Consider the following 16,617-nt stretch of genomic DNA (forward strand, 5'->3'; position numbering starts at 1 on the left):
ATAGTTATCCAACTACTTCCGTGCAACCTTTTGGCCTAAAAACAATATTGTGAGGTGTGAGGTGTTCAGAATAGACTGGAAATGAGTGGAGATGAATGCTATTGAGGTTAATAATAGCGTAGGAGCAAAAAAAAAAAACCCCAAAATTCTGCGATTTTAGCAGTTTTTATGCTTAAAAAAAAAAAAAATCAGAACCCAAAAAATCCAAACACAAAACGTTTAGGGGGTGTTTTGGCAAAACCCATTAGAACCCAAAACCTGAAGGTAATCAGAAACCAAAACACAAAACACGAAAAGTGGCCGTGCACTGCACATCCCTAGTTACTGTTATAAGCTGGCTTGGCAACTATGGGGCCAGGCTGCGCCGTGTTACAGTATACATATGACCGGGCAGCAGAGAGCTGGCTGCGCCGTATTACAGTATACATATGACCGGCAGCAGGGGGCAGGCTGCTGGGTGACTGCTTCCCAGCACAGTAACGCGGATATCCGGGGCGGGCTGCTGCATGCGTTGTGTATGATCCGGAGAGAGGTCATTCCGCACATGTCTGACTGATGGTTATTATATAATCAACCAAATGGATGCGGCCCAGGGAAACCTCAGCAGGCGGCGTCTGGAGCAGCGGAATGTGCAGGTACACCGCTCTGTGCCGGCTGCCCAGTATAAGTTGCTGCCAGTGCCTGAACTGGGCACTATTAGACAGGCTTACATAGGGAATTATGTAAAAGCCGGATCTGATTCCGGAACGCCGGACCGGTTGCCCCCAGCGCCCTATGCTACTGAGAAGCTGTGTAAGCCCCGCACGAAACTGCTGCTGTTAGGAGACTGTTACAGCTCTGCGCAGTGGCTGCTAGTCCCCAACTACCTGCCCTGCTGCTGCCAAACCGCTACCTGCCCCACTTCTGCTGCTGTCCCCCTTCTATATACCCCACTGCTTCCTATTGCTTAAATGTGAGCCCCGCTGCTGCTGCCTCTTGCCTACCTGAACCGTCGCTACCCCCTGCCTACCTGCCCTGCTACTGCCTTCTGCCTATCTAACCCACTGCAGCCTTCTACCTACCTAAGCCCTGCTGCCTTCTACCTACCCCACAGCTGCTACCCCCCTGGCAGAGTGAGGGGGAGTATAGTGATGGCTGCTGGTGCTACAGTTCATCTATGTAACACCTGCTGTATACATTGGCTGGGTGGGGTGGGGTGGGGTGGGGTGTGGGTGTGGGTGCAAGGATGGCAGACTTACCACCTTAGAGAGCCTTTCTATGTGGAGTAATAGAGCAGAGACAACTTCAGTAGTTATGGGTGCAGAAATGGATAGCTGACTGCTTTAACTGGCCATTCTGGGTACTGGAACCGGGAGCTGGCCACCTTAGATTGCCATTCCAGGTGCCAGAATGGGGAACTAGCCACCTTAGATAGCCGTTCAAGGAGCCAGAATGGGCATTTGACCATCTTCGATAGCCGTTTTCAGTGCCGGACTTGGGTACTGACCACCTTTTCCAGCTCTGCTGGAATGGGTGCTGAACACCTAAATTGGCAGTTTTCATACAGAGCTGTCTACATACCCTCCAACATGACCCATTGCATTCGTACACAGCGTCCCTGGTAATGTATGATTGTCATCACCTGTGTTGAAACAACCTTCTCGTCAATTACCTAGTTCCACGCAGGTGCTGGCAATCCTACATTACTAGGGAAGTCCAGGAGCAGAGCATTTTGTACCGAATGCAATTGGTCATGTTGGAGGGTATTTGTCTACCATCTATGATCAAGTCCCTTACTACTGCCCTGGATTTAAAAAAAACAATCAGCTGTTCCAAATAACTTTTGATAGTCCTCTGATCAAGCTTCATACTCCACTCATTGTTTACTTCATAAATACTCATGCTGTGCTAAGCATCTGGAAAGGAAAGTGTGCTCTCTTAGTGAATTCCTTTACTTTCTCTCTTCCTCTCTTCCTCTCTTCCTCTCTTCCTCTCTTCCTCTCTTTCTCTCTTTCTCTCTTCCTCTCTTCCTCTGATCCTTTTCTTATTTTATCCCTCTTGGCATCCACCTATCCTCCAAAACCGATTACATCTTCTGAGACCACCTTTTTTTCACTCATATTTCTCACGTTTCTCTACTGCTTTTTCTTGACCTCGTGGTTTTGTTGTTTTTTTTTGCTACCAATGCTTACTTTTCCTCCACAAAATCCTCCATTTTCTGTGATCATGCTCTTTTTCTACCTGTCAAATTAACCTCTCTTTCCTACCCACACCTGAACACAGCTCCGTGCTCTGTCCTTATCCCTATCATCTTTTTCCTTTACACCTTCCCTTGGTGGGCACCGTTCCTTAATTCTGCAATATCTTCTTTATGCTGGTAATGCCAAATATCTCTTCCTCTGACATTTATCCTCCTGTCCACTTGCTTTGTCATTCCTCTTGGATGTCCTGCCACTTCTTATAATGCCTTCTTCATGTTCCACTGTCTCATGTCTATCATACTTGTATCCACCTATTTCTCTCCACACAGACCGCCCCTCTTACAGTTGTCATTTATCTCTACAACATTGTTTCCCAACCCTGGTCCTCAAGTACCCCCAACAGTGCACGTTTTCCAGGTCACCCGGCAGGTGCACTCATTATTCAGGCACATTTTAAAAGATCCACAGGTGCAGCTAATTTATATCTCTTGTGATTCTGTGGGGAGACCTGGAAAACATGCACTGTTGGGGGTACTTGAGGACCAGGGTTGGGAACCACTGCTCTACAATATTCCCAAGATCATGCAACTTAAGGGGTGTACGCACTGGGCAAGTTTGACAAGATATATTCAAAATTGCCTACAAGGTTAGCCAGAATCGCTGCATGTGTAGATTTTGACTAGCCGCTGTACACGGGCTAAAGTGAATGGGAAGGGCATCCCTATCTTTTGCAGCTTCATCTTGATTTTGACTTCGCCAAATCGCTTTGTCAAAATCGCTCCGAGGCTGTGCCCGTGTGTAAACCTCTTTAGTCCGAAAGCCACTAAAACACTGATTCCTGCCTTGATGATTGTGATCTACTGATTACCCCCCCCCCCCCCCCCCCCCCTCTATCTCCCACCTTGTTCCCCTTCAATGTCCTCTTACTTCTGCTGCCTGGCTTATTTTCCTGTCACTGCTTCACCTCTTTTGTCAATCCTTTTACTCAAAATCAAACTCCTGTCACTCACTCAGAACCCCAAACCAGTGGTTCCCAAACTTTTTTGACTCACGGCACCCTAGAGTATAAGAATTTTATTTATGGCACCCCAAAAGGTTTTTATTGAGAAATTTGGAAAAAATATATTCAGTTAAGTAAATGGTGTTTAAATGTCATCCTTAGGGTAGTGAGGGATGGGATTAGCTTCTGTTTGTACACATATTTTATAATCAGAAGACTGGCCCCAAACAATAGTTTTACTTATTATACTGACCAATTTGAAATACTCTTGGATCACCACCCTGAGGCACCCCTGCAAGTATCTCAAGGCACCCCAGGGTGCCACGGCACACAGTTTGGGAACCTCTGCCCTAAACAATTCTCCCCCTCTCAGCATCTTCAGCGTTCTTCACACATACAGTGGAAAAAACCTGTTCCTTATACGAATCTCCCATGTTTTCAGGATTCATGCCGAACAGTGATGGTGAAGTGATTTCTGCCAGCAGACAATCTCTGCCAAACATGAAGCATCCATGGATCAATGACATCTGTGCAGTGCTTCTGTGTATAAAATGTACAATTAAGAGTGAAACCACAAGGTTAATTAGGCCAACTATGTGGTCTGACCTAATTTACCTGGTTTACTGCAAACAAGGTACCCATAGAAGCAGCTGACCTCCACTTGAGTGACAGCTCAGCAGAACACAGAACATCAGGAGAGTGCTACTCCGTGGCCGTTTCTGTGTCTCCAAGTGACAGAAGTCACCCGGAGGCCCGGCAGATGGGGGGGAAGAGTACTCATGTGTATGCATGGGTTCTCTTCGGTTCGTATGTTGTGGTTACATTGTGGTTTATTAACCCCTGGGAAGCCTGCTTTGGTACGAAGAGATCATGATCTACACTGGATTAGGGCTATGTGGGAATGTAGCGGAGTACATGTATGTGTGCATGTATGTTAAATAAACTTGTACTTTTGCGGTGGGTGTCTTTATTGTACTATTTATTTTACAGGTGGAGCGCCAGGTACCAGCCGTCCCTTTAATGCCCTTCATGCTGGTACTTGTGGTTCTCAAAGTACCAGCATGTGGGTGAGGCTTGCTGGAATTTATAGTTCCACAGGTAAAACATAATATTAAATCATACTTTTACACTTAAGCTATCAACTCAGCACCCCCCGCCCAGGGGAGGCCCTTGGGTTCCCTGAAGGCGGGAACACCTTTATTGGAGTTGAATTCATGGCAGAGTTTGATCCAAATGATAGTAAATTCTGGCGTTGTTCTGGTGCCTGTAGAAAGTCCTACTAAGTTTGGCCAATGGCCTATTGATTCGTACATGTGTGCTCTTCTGTGACTTTTGTTCGTATTTGATCAAATTCTGCCGGGTATTGTGTTTTAGTAAATTGCAAAGATGGTCTTGAATGGTTACAAATTTTAGTAAATTTACCCCTGTGTGTCTGTCCTACTCCAGAGCCCCAAGCTGGGTTAATTACCATTATGCTGTCCTGCTCCGTTGGTTACCTCATCCCGTTTAATCACAGCGTGTCCTTTTACCTTAATTTGCACCTGTGTTCCCGCTGGCAGTTCGATGTTGATGCTTCCATGATCAGCTGACTTTTCCACCACTTGGCACGCTTGATAACTGCACGTACAGTATCTCCAGCAGCAGCCAGCTGTAAGTATAAAATCGCTTCCTGTGCACTTGCTGACTGTCAGTGCAATGTAACTTTTCCAGACACCTACCTGCCCCTCTGTTCCAAGCTGCTCTGGTCACTGAATATCTCGGGTTCCATTCCGGTCACTACTCCAGTTCCACTTCACCCATCATTTTTAGTCTTACTGCTGCCTGCATTATCCAGCCATTACTATGGTGCCAATATACTATCCATATTGATCTTGGTTGAAACTCCACCACCAGCACTATTCTGTTTCAGTCAAGTTACCAATTTCTGGTGGCCACGGTGGAGATGTCAACCACTGCTCCCCGCTCAAAATTTCCTGTCTGACCATCCTGAGACTGCCCAGCATTACCTGGCAACCTGCGGTGGTGAAGGAGGCCTCCTAGCACGCCCCGGTCATCTTGAATGTAGGATAGTGCTGCCTGCTGCTGCGACATCCAGCCCGCCGCGCTCAAGGGAGAGGGACGGGTGCCGGCACCATATTGCAGCTGCTCCCACATCAAGAGGGCGGCGAACATCGGAGCTCCCGTCGTCCAGGCTCCCGCTCCAGCCTTCCTGGCTCTTCATGCTGGTGGCTTCTGCGGGGCTGCCGCTCCACACTTCTGCAGGGCCCTGCAGCATCCAGCTACCAGGCATCGGAGTCGCTTAAGCAGGGGAGAGGCCGTGGCCATCTTGGTTGGGGGGGGCCTTAGCCGGCGCCGCTCCCAGCCCGTACTGACCGGTGGTGGGGTTCACCTGCATGCCACTGAGGTGGGGGAAAGGTTGTGGACATCCTGGCATAAAAGCTACTGCCATTTAAAAAAAAATAAGGAAAACGAAAATAAAAGTGACACCACACACCTCCTGCCATACAAGGGCTACTGTTGCTTGTGGCTACCAGAACTGAAGTTATTCACTATAAAGCAGCTATTCTGCATAATACCAGCTGGAACCTGAGTTATCTGATGTTTTAGCCCTAGCCAGCACTAATCTGTATCATTTGCTATACAAATACATCAGTTGCTGCTTATATTACCTGTTGGGACCTGACCTACCTGATACACAGTGTTTATTGCTGAAGTTCCCTACTGATACCTCAGTTCTCTGATATAAAACAGCTGCTACTGCTCTTAATTTCTGGAAACTGTTATCTGATATACCTTATCTGCTGCCAAATATAAATAACCATTCCTGTTAATATCTGCAACTGCAGAACTCTACGTTATTATAATATTCTGATGACCTGATATTCCCTGGTTGACCAGTGGTTATCCTGAAATCCTCCTGTTCGCACATGGTGGCGTGTCTCCTGGCACCGCGGCCTGTACCCTTACAGCCACTTGTTATATCTAAGTGCTTGGCGGTGTGCTAGCCACTGAAAGTCTCTTCTGCGCCCTTGCGGCTGGCTTGGGCTCTTCGCTGCTCTGCATACCTCACTGGAAATATGGATGTACAATGGCTCATTCAGGCTATCTACACCTCTACGCAGAGGCTGCTCAACATGATTGCCGGTGGATGCCCGGTCTTCCTCCGGAAGCCCTGATCCCACATCTATGGATGGGTACTATGCTACGTCTGAAGATACGCAGGGGAATATCCTCTCCTTCTCTATATCCGAGCGGAGTGTCAAGAGGGCTCAGGGGACTATACCTGCGATTATTATATTTAACTGCACTATGGTCCTACAATGGCTCTGTCCAAGCTTGAAGATCCTTACTTCCTGAAATGCTTAAATAATGATGTGCTCTACCTAAACACCCTTGATTTGCTCCAGATAATAGCTCTGGTCTTGTCGGATTACTTGTTTACACACCTTGGACGCTCTCCTGGTTATTTTCGAATGCACTGGGCTCAGACTGCTATACCTTTGTCATATCTTGGGTCTGATAAATGGCCGGACTGACTGTCACCACATAACAGTTCACATAGCCCTTTCCATCTTTATTTTCTTGTTTTATTACTTTTCTACTAATGCACATTTTAATTTATCCTGTTTATTTTTATTAATATTGGCAATGTAATTTTTATTTTAATTTGCTCCTGAGAATTATAGCAAGTTTTATGTTTCCACATGTTGCGGGAGGACGGCTTTTCATCCAATCTGGCTTAAGGTTACTATTTTCTGTACTTATGTATTATCTGGGCTCCCATGTTAAATGCACCCCATTTTTTCATACCCCTACTATCCAACTACGCATGGAGTTGATTTTATATAGTGTGGCGAGCGCAGCGAGCCACCGTGCCCGAAGCGTGGCGAGCGGACGCGGTCTCATAAGAAAAACGGGAGCCCAGATATTACATAAGTACCCTAGTTAATTACTAGTTGTTATATCCTGTATATGGAATGGGGGGGGGGGGGGGGGGTGGTGGTGCATTGTTACATTATGTTGCTATATGGCCATCGCCCCGATTGGTCCATGCATCTGCTATCCTTCAGTTGGGTGGCTTAGGGAGGGGTAGATTACATTGTTGGCATAGTTTGGCTAACATAGAGTTGTCTATATCCTAATGCTGATGTAGTTTTGACTTGATTTTAGCTAAAGGCCACTAATTTACTTCCTTCCTGTAGTAGTGAATGGGGTAGGGGTAGGTTTATCGGTACTTGTTTCCTAGCACAGCGCCCGTCGTGGGTAATCGCATACCTTAAGTTAAGGTAACTTAAGGTATGCGACTGACCCGATATTTTGGTATTTTTAGCCTTTTTTCCCCGTTAATGAAAAAAATCGCCACGGAGCTCGGTGGCTTGCTGCGCTTGCCACACTTTATAAAATCAACTCCATGACGACGTGGATAGTGGGATATGAAAAGGTCGGAGGACACGTACCGCGGGCTCGCTGCGCTCGCCATGCTTTGCGTTGGCGTCAATACTGGGGTGGCGTTAACTATGGGGGGCCATTTCACCCATAAGGGGGGGTATGCAATAAAAATTGGGGTCTGGGGTGCATTTTACATTGGTCCCAATGTAAAATTGGGTCTCAGGGACCATTTTACATTGCTTCCAATTTAAAAATCGCATCGATCGCATCGCATGCGATTTGGTTGCATGCAATGCGATCAACGCGATTTTTTTAGGTCCCGATGCCTGCAATTAAAATCGCTGGCGCCGTGCTAGGAAACAAGTACCGGTTTATCTTATGGGATCCAAGTACGCCAAAGTTGGGGGTGGGTTGTACAGGGTGGGGGGTTATGTGGTAGGTTTGTTTTGGGTTTCGTTTATTGTGTTTTTTTTTCTTTTTAGCAGCTGGGTATACATATTTGACTTGCTTTGATGCTGCAATGCACCTCGATGTATATTTTTTCAGTTTCAATATACATGGGTAGGTACTATTTACTCTCTTTTAAGACTTATATATAATGTATACATTCCGTATTGCCTCCTCTGTGATGTACCCGAATGGTGCCTCGGGTATATCGGCTACTACTCTTGTGATACAGCGGTAAGCTTTGTGCCCTGCAACTGATATATGTACCCTAACAACTGCATAAATATTCGGTCTGTTACGTTTAATGTCATATAATGTGCAGCCCTTAATGTAGCCACAGCTGCTACTATTATTTGATTATTGTGTTTCTTGTATGTTTCTGCACAAAATCAATAAAAGTACTGAATCAAAACAAAAAAAAAAAGTTACCAATTTCTAGTACAGGATGATCATTCCTTTGGGCAGGTTCTGCTAAAGCCTAATCCGGTATCAAATTATTACCTAACCAGTTCCACCACCTTCATCTGTTCCATGAGCAGGACCTGGGTAAGGCCTTTCAGCATATTACTCCCCCATCTGTTCCAGACACTCACACCTTCACTGGCCAAGGTCATCCTTATGTGTGACTGTGTCCTGCCATTGTAAGCTTTTGCAAGCAGAATTTTTAGTTTCAATGTAATTCTCATTTCTCTTTCAATGGTCCTGGTGACACAGCTCAACACTGGGATGTAGGAGGGTCCGAAGGAGCCAGGCACCTATCCTAAAGCTTTAGAGGGTAGGCTCCTCCCCTACTGCATCCCTGGACTCTTCAGTTCGTGTTAGGTGCCCACTGGAGTGGGTGCTATTCTAAAGGGCTGCAGGAGCAGCCGAAGAATTAGAGTAGTTAGGGAATTTTTATTGTTTTATTAACTTTTACCCTAGCTAGGTAGGCACAGTGTGAGGATTCTCATAGTGATTCCTCACACTGCTAGCGCAGCAGGAGCTGACAGAAGCGCGTCCTGTCAGCTCACTGTGCACAGGGGAGACACTGTCTGGTCTCCCTGTGCAGCGCTTATAGCCTTTTCTAAGAGGCTGCCTGGGCTCCGGAGTACCCTGAAACCGGCTCCACATTTAGGTGGGGATCATGGGGGACAGGCGCTCCGTGATGGCGGCGGCCATTTTATGCGGAGCTTACACGCTGAGCTCCTATATGAGAGGACAGCAGCGTTGTGACAGGCATGTTCCAAGTGATCCCCAGTCGAGGGGGAGACACTGGAACTAGGAAATCCTAACTAAGGAGCGGCTGGCTGGGGGTGGTTGGCGCCAAAAGGTCACGGACCCCGCAGCAGCAGGGACTTGTGGTCTCTTCCTTCACTCTGACTTTGGCGCCTTTCAGAACGCTTGCAGCGGAGCTGAGCTGGCTTACTGATCCTGGCAGAGTGACTTGGATTTCCTGGGCATCGCTTCCCCGCAGTTGAAACCAACAGACAGCTAAGTGACTGGGTGCATTGCCTCTGTATAAACGCTTGTACATTGTTTGCACTGTGTATACTGATAGATATACATTTATCACTTACATCATGTCTGAGCATCAGGCTGTGGTTTTGGGGGAGGGAGCCCTTAGTGCACTGAGCGCGTGCAATGTTTGCACACAAAAGTTTGTCCCTGAGCAGATGGCCAAGGGGGGCTTATGTATTACTTGCGCTGATGTGAGACCCATGGGCAGTGAACCCCATAGGGCAGAGCAGATGGAACCTGCGTGGGCCAGGGCCCTAGGCAGGTCAGTAAACGCTTTGGTGCAGCTTTTGGACAGGCAGAGTGATGGGCTGGTAGAATCACAGAGACCTATGCCATCATCTCAGCAGTCGTCTGGCTCCTTGCCTCTTACCCAGGCAGATCCTGCGCTGATTCAGGTGATGCAGGATACTGCTAAGGGGATCAACAGGTTCAGTGAAATGCTGGAAAAAATGGATGATGTTGCAGGGACCCCTAGAAGGTCTTATGCTATGCCTACTGTGGTAGATGAGGAGGAGGGAGAGTATACTGACATCCCCTGGGATCAGGGTGATGATTTGGAAGAGACCTCTGCTGCTGGTATAGAGGATCTCATTGTAGCTGTGAAGCAGGCTTTAAAGCTGTCTGTGGAGGATAAGACTCCTGTTAAAGGTGTTTTTAAGCGACAGCGGAAGGAGGCTGTTACTTTTCCTTCAGATGAGGGGTTACAGGAATTGTTAGAAGGGGCTTGGAAAACTCCTGATAAGAGGCTACAGATGCCTAAGCGATTCCTTAGTCTGTACCCCATGCCAGAGTCTCATGCGGAGCTCTGGGAAAAGGTCCCAGTTGTGGACGCTTCAGTGGCACGTTTGTCCAAGGCTACTGTATTACCAGTACAGGGCGGTGCAGCTTTCAAAGATTCTGTGGATAAAAAGCTGGAGGGTAACCTCAAGGCTATCTTTGAAGGGGTGGGGTTTACCTTACGGCCCCTTATTGCTTCAGCCTGGGTCTCTAAGGCCATGATAGAGTGGGCTGGTGATTTATGCACCATACTGCAGGCTGATCCTGGTGCATTACTGCTTGCAGAAAAGATTAAGGCTGCTGCAGAATATGCAGTGGAAGCAGAGGAGGAAGCCATTAAAATGGCGACCAGAGTGTCCACAGTCTCCATTAATGCCAGGAGAGTGCTTTGGCTTAAAGCCTGGGAAGCAGACAATGAGTCCAAGAAGGCTTTGGAAACATTAGCCTTCAAAGGAAAGGTACTCTTTGGTACTGAATTAGAGGAGATTATAAAACAGGCCACGGGCGGCAAAAGTACATTCCTGCCGGCCTCCTCAGCAAAACAGACGTCCAGATTTTCTGCCTTTAGGCCGTCCTTTCGGCCCTCCCCTAGAGGTGGTGCGTCCTTTCGAGGACAGTCTTTCAGGGGAAGGTTTCAGTCCTCTAGAGGAAAGACACAAAAGTCCAAATTTGGCTCTTTTCACAAGAAGCCTGCCGCAAAAGGAGAGGACAAACCCTCCGCATGACTGTCAGGGGATATGCCCGACAGTGATAAAAGTGGGGGGGCGTCTCACACTCTTCAGGGACGCTTGGGCTTCGCTAGGCCAGGATGCCTGGGTGTTAGATATTATAACACAGGGTTACAAAATCCCTTTCAGAGGGCCACCTCCGAAGAGGTTCATCCCCACATCCTTGTCAAAGCTGGCGCTTCTTCGCACAGCTCTTATGAGAGCGGCTCATTCCCTGTTGGAAAAAGGGGTGGTTACTCCAGTCCCCAGGGCAGAGTGGAAAAAAGGCTTTTACTCCACGCTGTTCCTGGTGCCCAAACCAGACGGGTCTTTCAGACCAATACTAAATTTGAAATCCCTAAATGTTCATCTTTGGGTAGACCACTTCAAAATGGAGTCCTTACGGTCAGTACTCCTGAGTCTGGACCAGGGGGAATTTTTGGCGTCCATGGATGTCCAGGACGCATATCTGCATGTTCCTATACACCCGGAACATCAGACCTTGCTGAGGTTTGCCATAGGAGACCTGCATTTACAATTCCGGGCGTTACCCTTTGGGCTAGCAACCACGCCAAGGGTATTCACAAAGATAATGTCAGTAATGGCGGCGGGGCTGAGGCTCAGGGGAATCACAGTAATACCCTATTTGGTCGATCTCCTGTTCAAAGCAGAGTCAGCTGCCATGCTTCAGAGGCACTTGACAGAGGCCATCAGTTTTTTGCAGGCTCACGGCTGGATTTTGAATTTGCAAAAATCTCAGTTAGTACCATCACAGAGGCTCCAATTCTTGGGAGTCATACTGGATACCCATCTACATCGGGTATTTCTCCCGGAGGAAAAGGCCAGGGACCTGGTCACCTTAGTCCACGAGATTCTCAGGGCTCGGAGCATTTCGGTTTGGAGGTGCCTCAAACTCCTGGGGAAGATGGTGGCGTCATTCGAGACGCTTCAATTTGCCAGGTTCCACTCTCGGAAGTTCCAATGGAACATTTTGTCAGCATGGTCAGGAAACACTCTGACCATGAAGTCCGAGATGATAGTGCTGTCTTCGGACGCTCGAGACTCCTTGAAATGGTGGACAGAAGTAGACTCTCTTCAGTGGGGTCGGTCATTACAGACCTGGGACTGGTTGGTAGTAACTACCGATGCCAGCCTCAGGGGATGGGGAGCAGTAGTCCTGGATCTCAGGCTACAGGGCCTGTGGACGGCAGAGGAATCAGCGTTACCAATCAACATCTTGGAGCTGAGAGCTGTCTGGAAAGTGATTTCCTTGGCAGGAGACAGATTAAGGAACCTCCCTTTGAGGATTCAGACCGACAATGCCACAGCTGTGGCGTATCTGAATCACCAGGGAGGTACGCGCAGCAAATTGGCCATGTGGGAGGTCTCCAGAATCTTCCTATGGGCGGAACAGAATGTTCCAGCTGTATCGGCTATTTTCATTCCAGGAGTAGAGAATATAGAAGCCGACTTCCTGAGCAGGGAGGAGCTCAAGGAAGGGGAATGGAGCCTACACCCGCAGGTGTTTCAACAGATCACTTGGAAATGGGGAACCCGGATGTGGACCTGATGGCATCCAGGTTCAATCATCAGGTGCCCAGGTTCTATTTCAGAATGAGGGATCCACTAGCGGAGGCAGTGGATGCCATGACTTCTCAATGGCAGGGGGATCTTCTTTATGCATTTCCTCCAGTACCAATGTTACCAAGGCTTTTGAAAAGAATACAGGACCAGAAGGCTCCGGTGATTCTTGTGGCCCCAGATTGGCCAAGGAGGTCCTGGTACTCCAGGCTTCAGAGGTTGTCTGTGGACTCGTGGCGTCTGCCTCTGAGACCAGATCTGCTAAGACAGGGCCCATTTAATCACCTGGATTCCGATCGATTGATTTTGACGGCCTGGCTATTGAAGCCGCCATTTTGAAAAGAAAAGGATTTTCTGAGGCGGTAGTACAGACTATGATTAAAGCCAGGAAGGCTGTATCCTCGGCAAATTATTATAGAGTCTGGAAAACGTACATCAGATGGTGTGAGAGGCGAAAGGTTCACACATCTCACTTCAAGTTAGCAAGAATGTTGGAGTTCTTACAAGATGGTTTTTCATCAGGCCTAAGCCTTCAATCATTGAAGGTACAGATTTCGGCCTTGTCCATCTATTTCCAAAAAAGGATAGCCATTTTGCCGGAGATTCAAACCTTTTTACAAGGGGTATCTAGATTGAAACCCCCTTACAAGCAACCAGTAGCGCCTTGGGACCTGTCACTGGTTTTGGATTGCCTTCAGAAGGCACCTTTTGAACCTTTAAGGTCGGCGGACTTTAAGTTTCTCACGTGGAAGCTAGTGTTTTTGTTAGCAGTAGCATCTGCTAAAAGAGTATCAGAGTTGGGAGCCTTGTCATGTAAATCTCCCTTCTTAATTTTTCATGATGACAGGGCTGTTCTGAGAACAGTGCCTCAATTTTTACCGAAGGTAGTCTCTGCCTTCCATTTAAATCAGGAGATAGTTCTACCTGTGTTTCAACCCTCAGAGGGTTCTAAGAAAAGGGACAAGTTGAAGACTTTGGATGTTGTGCGTGCCTTACGCATATATGTGGACAGAGTGAAGAGTGTCAGAAAGACTGACACATTGTTGGTATTGTATGACGTACATAAAATTGGTTGGCCTGCATCTAAGCAGACTATTGCTAGGTGGTTGCGATCTGTGATAGCATTTGCATACACCAAAGCGGGTAGGCCTGTACCGGCCAGAATTAATGCGCATACCACCAGGTCTGTTGCCACCTCTTGGGCGGTTCGACATGGGGCCACAGCTGAGCAGGTTTGCAGAGCTGCCACTTGGTCATCTGTTCACACATTTGCCAAATTCTATAGATTCCATGAGTTCGCGTCGGAGGACGCATCATTTGGGCGAGCAGTGCTGAGAGCTGCAGACCTGAGCGTACCCTCCCAAAAGGACCGGCTCTGGAACGTCCCAGTGTTGAGCTGTGTCACCAGGACCATTGAAAGAGAAAAAGGGATTTTTGTAAGAACTTACCGTTCGAATCCCTTTCTCTGATATGGTCCTGGTGACACAGCGATCCCTCCCTTACGCTCAGTAAGTATGCCAGAAGTTTCATGATGTTCATGTTAAAATGGTTAAAAGTTAACAGTTACTGTTATAAGATGAGCATTTAATATGTGCAGGCGTTTGTACTGAGTTAATGTATTCCAGTGGCTTTGAAAGATTGAACTGAAGAGTCCAGGGATGCAGTAGGGGAGGAGCCTACCCTCTAAAGCTTTAGGATAGGTGCCTGGCTCCTTCGGACCCTCCTACATCCCAGTGTTGAGCTGTGTCACCAGGACCATATCAGAGAAAGGGATTCGAACGGTAAGTTCTTACAAAAATCCCTTTATATGTAGGGTGGTAACTTGTCTGTTCCTTCCTTGTATGATCACCCATCTACTATGTATGTGCTGTTCACTATGGTGGCTACTACATAACAATATAGTACCATATAGAGCAGTGGTGGGCAACAGGCGGCCCGCGGGCGGAATGCGCCCCGCGAGACGCTCAGGTCTGGCCCGGCCCGCAGCACTGACCTCTATCACTATGACAAGCGGCCCAACTAGCTGAGCCGCTTGTCAATTAACCGGCAGCTGCAGGGCTAAAAGAAGTGCAGTGCCGCCGATGCCTGACTGCGCCCACCAAGCACAGCATTACTGGGAGTGTGGGAGGGAACGCAGTGACGCGGCGGCTGCCTCCCCACCATTGGTTAGTGTGACCGCGTCCCCTCCCACACTCCCAGTAATCCTGTGCGGGGCGGGAGCGGTCAGACATCGGCGGCACTGCATTTCTTTTAGCCCTGTGGAGTGACTTGATGACTGCTAGCACTGGCACCAGAAAGTCCTGCATGATCGTCCTGTCCTGGCTCCCCTCGCTCAGGCTCCCCGCTGACTGGTGGCTGCAGTTTTTTAGTGGGTGATGTTCTGATAGGGATGTAAAGAAACTGCAATGATGAGGGGCATGAATGAAATGTGAATTCATTTTGGGTGATCAGAGTGTGCTCGCCGATAGGGGGTACAGTGGTGGGTAGGAAATGAGGGGTTGTGATGGGAATTTGCAGTGATGGGGATGCTATGAGGGATTGCGCAGTGATGGGGATGCTATTAGGGATTGCGCAGTGATGGGGATGCTATGAGGGATTGCGCAGTGATGGGGATGCTATGAGGGCTTGCGCAGTGATGGGGATGCTATGAGGGCTTGTGCAGTGATGGGGATGCTATGAGGGATTGCGCAGTGATGGGGATGCTATGAGGGATTGCGCAGTGATGGGGATGCTATGAGGGATTGCGCAGTGATGGGGATGCTATGAGGGATTGCGCAGTGATGGGGATGCTATGAGGGATTGCGCAGTGATGGGGATGCTGTGAGGGATTGCGCAGTGATGGGGATGCTATGAGGGATTGCGCAGTGATGGGGATGCTATGAGGGATTGCGCAGTGATGGGGATGCTATGAGGAATTGCGCAGTGATGGGGTTGCTATGAGGGATTGCGCAGTGATGGGGATGCTATGAGGGATTGCGCAGTGATGGGGATGCTATGAGGGATTGCGCAGTGATGGGGATGCTATGAGGGCTTGTGCAGTGATGGGGATGCTATGAGGGATTGCGCAGTGATGGGGATGCTATGAGGGATTGCGCAGTGATGGGGATGCTATGAGGGTTTGCGCAGTGATGGGGATGCTATGAGGGATTGCGCAGTGATGGGGATGCTGTGAGGGATTGCGCAGTGATGGGGATGCTGTGAGGGATTGCGCAGTGATGGGGATGCTATGAGGGATTGCGCAGTGATGGGGATGCTATGAGGGATTGCGCAGTGATGGGGTTGCTATGAGGGATTGCGCAGTGATGGGGATGCTATGAGGGATTGCGCAGTGATGGGGATGCTATGAGGGATTGCGCAGTGATGGGGATGCTATGAGGGCTTGCGCAGTGATGGGGATGCTATGAGGGCTTGCGCAGTGATGGGGATGCTATGAGGGCTTGCGCAGTGATGGGGATGCTATGAGGGATTGCGCAGTGATGGGGATGCTATGAGGGATTGCGCAGTGATGGGGATGCTATGAGGGACTGCGCAGTGATGGGGATGCTATGAGGGATTGCGCAGGGATGGGGATGCTATGAGGGATTGCGCAGTGATGGGGTTGCTGTGAGGGATTGCGCAGTGATGGGGATGCTGTGAGGGCTTGCGCAGTGATGGGGATGCTGTGAGGGATTGCGCAGTGATGGGGATGCTGTGAGGGATTGCGCAGTGATGGGGATGCTGTGAGGGATTGCGCAGTGATGGGGATGCTGTGAGGGATTGCGCAGTGATGGGGATGCTGTGAGGGATTGCGCAGTGATGGGGATGCTGTGAGGGCTTGCGCAGTGATGGGGATGCTGTGAGGGCTTGCGCAGTGATGGGGATGCTGTGAGGGCTTGCGCAGTGATGGGGATGCTGTGAGGGCTTGCGCAGTGATGGGGATGCTGTGAGGGCTTGCGCAGTGATGGGGATGCTGTGAGGGCTTGCGCAGTGATGGGGATGCTGTGAGGGCTTGCGCAGTGATGGGGATGCTGTGAGGGCTTGCGCAGTGATGGGGATGCTG

General features: G+C 48.8%; 1 protein-coding gene across 1 annotated transcript in view; it reads left to right on the forward strand.

Annotated features, from left to right (window-relative positions):
* Positions 1-429: 429 nt before the first annotated feature.
* LOC146055661 (OCIA domain-containing protein 1-like) overlaps positions 430-16,617 on the forward strand; it is a 34,354-nt gene continuing 18,166 nt past the window's right edge. The window contains exon 1 of the mRNA XM_083168305.1: positions 430-635. Coding sequence (XP_083024431.1) covers positions 579-635 — 57 coding nt within the window. The 5' untranslated portion in view covers positions 430-578. The remainder of the gene's footprint in view (positions 636-16,617) is intronic.

The sequence above is a fragment of the Crinia signifera genome, chromosome 1 (assembly GCF_055691185.1).
Source record: "Crinia signifera chromosome 1, ASM5569118v1, whole genome shotgun sequence".
NCBI lineage: Eukaryota > Metazoa > Chordata > Amphibia > Anura > Myobatrachidae > Crinia > Crinia signifera.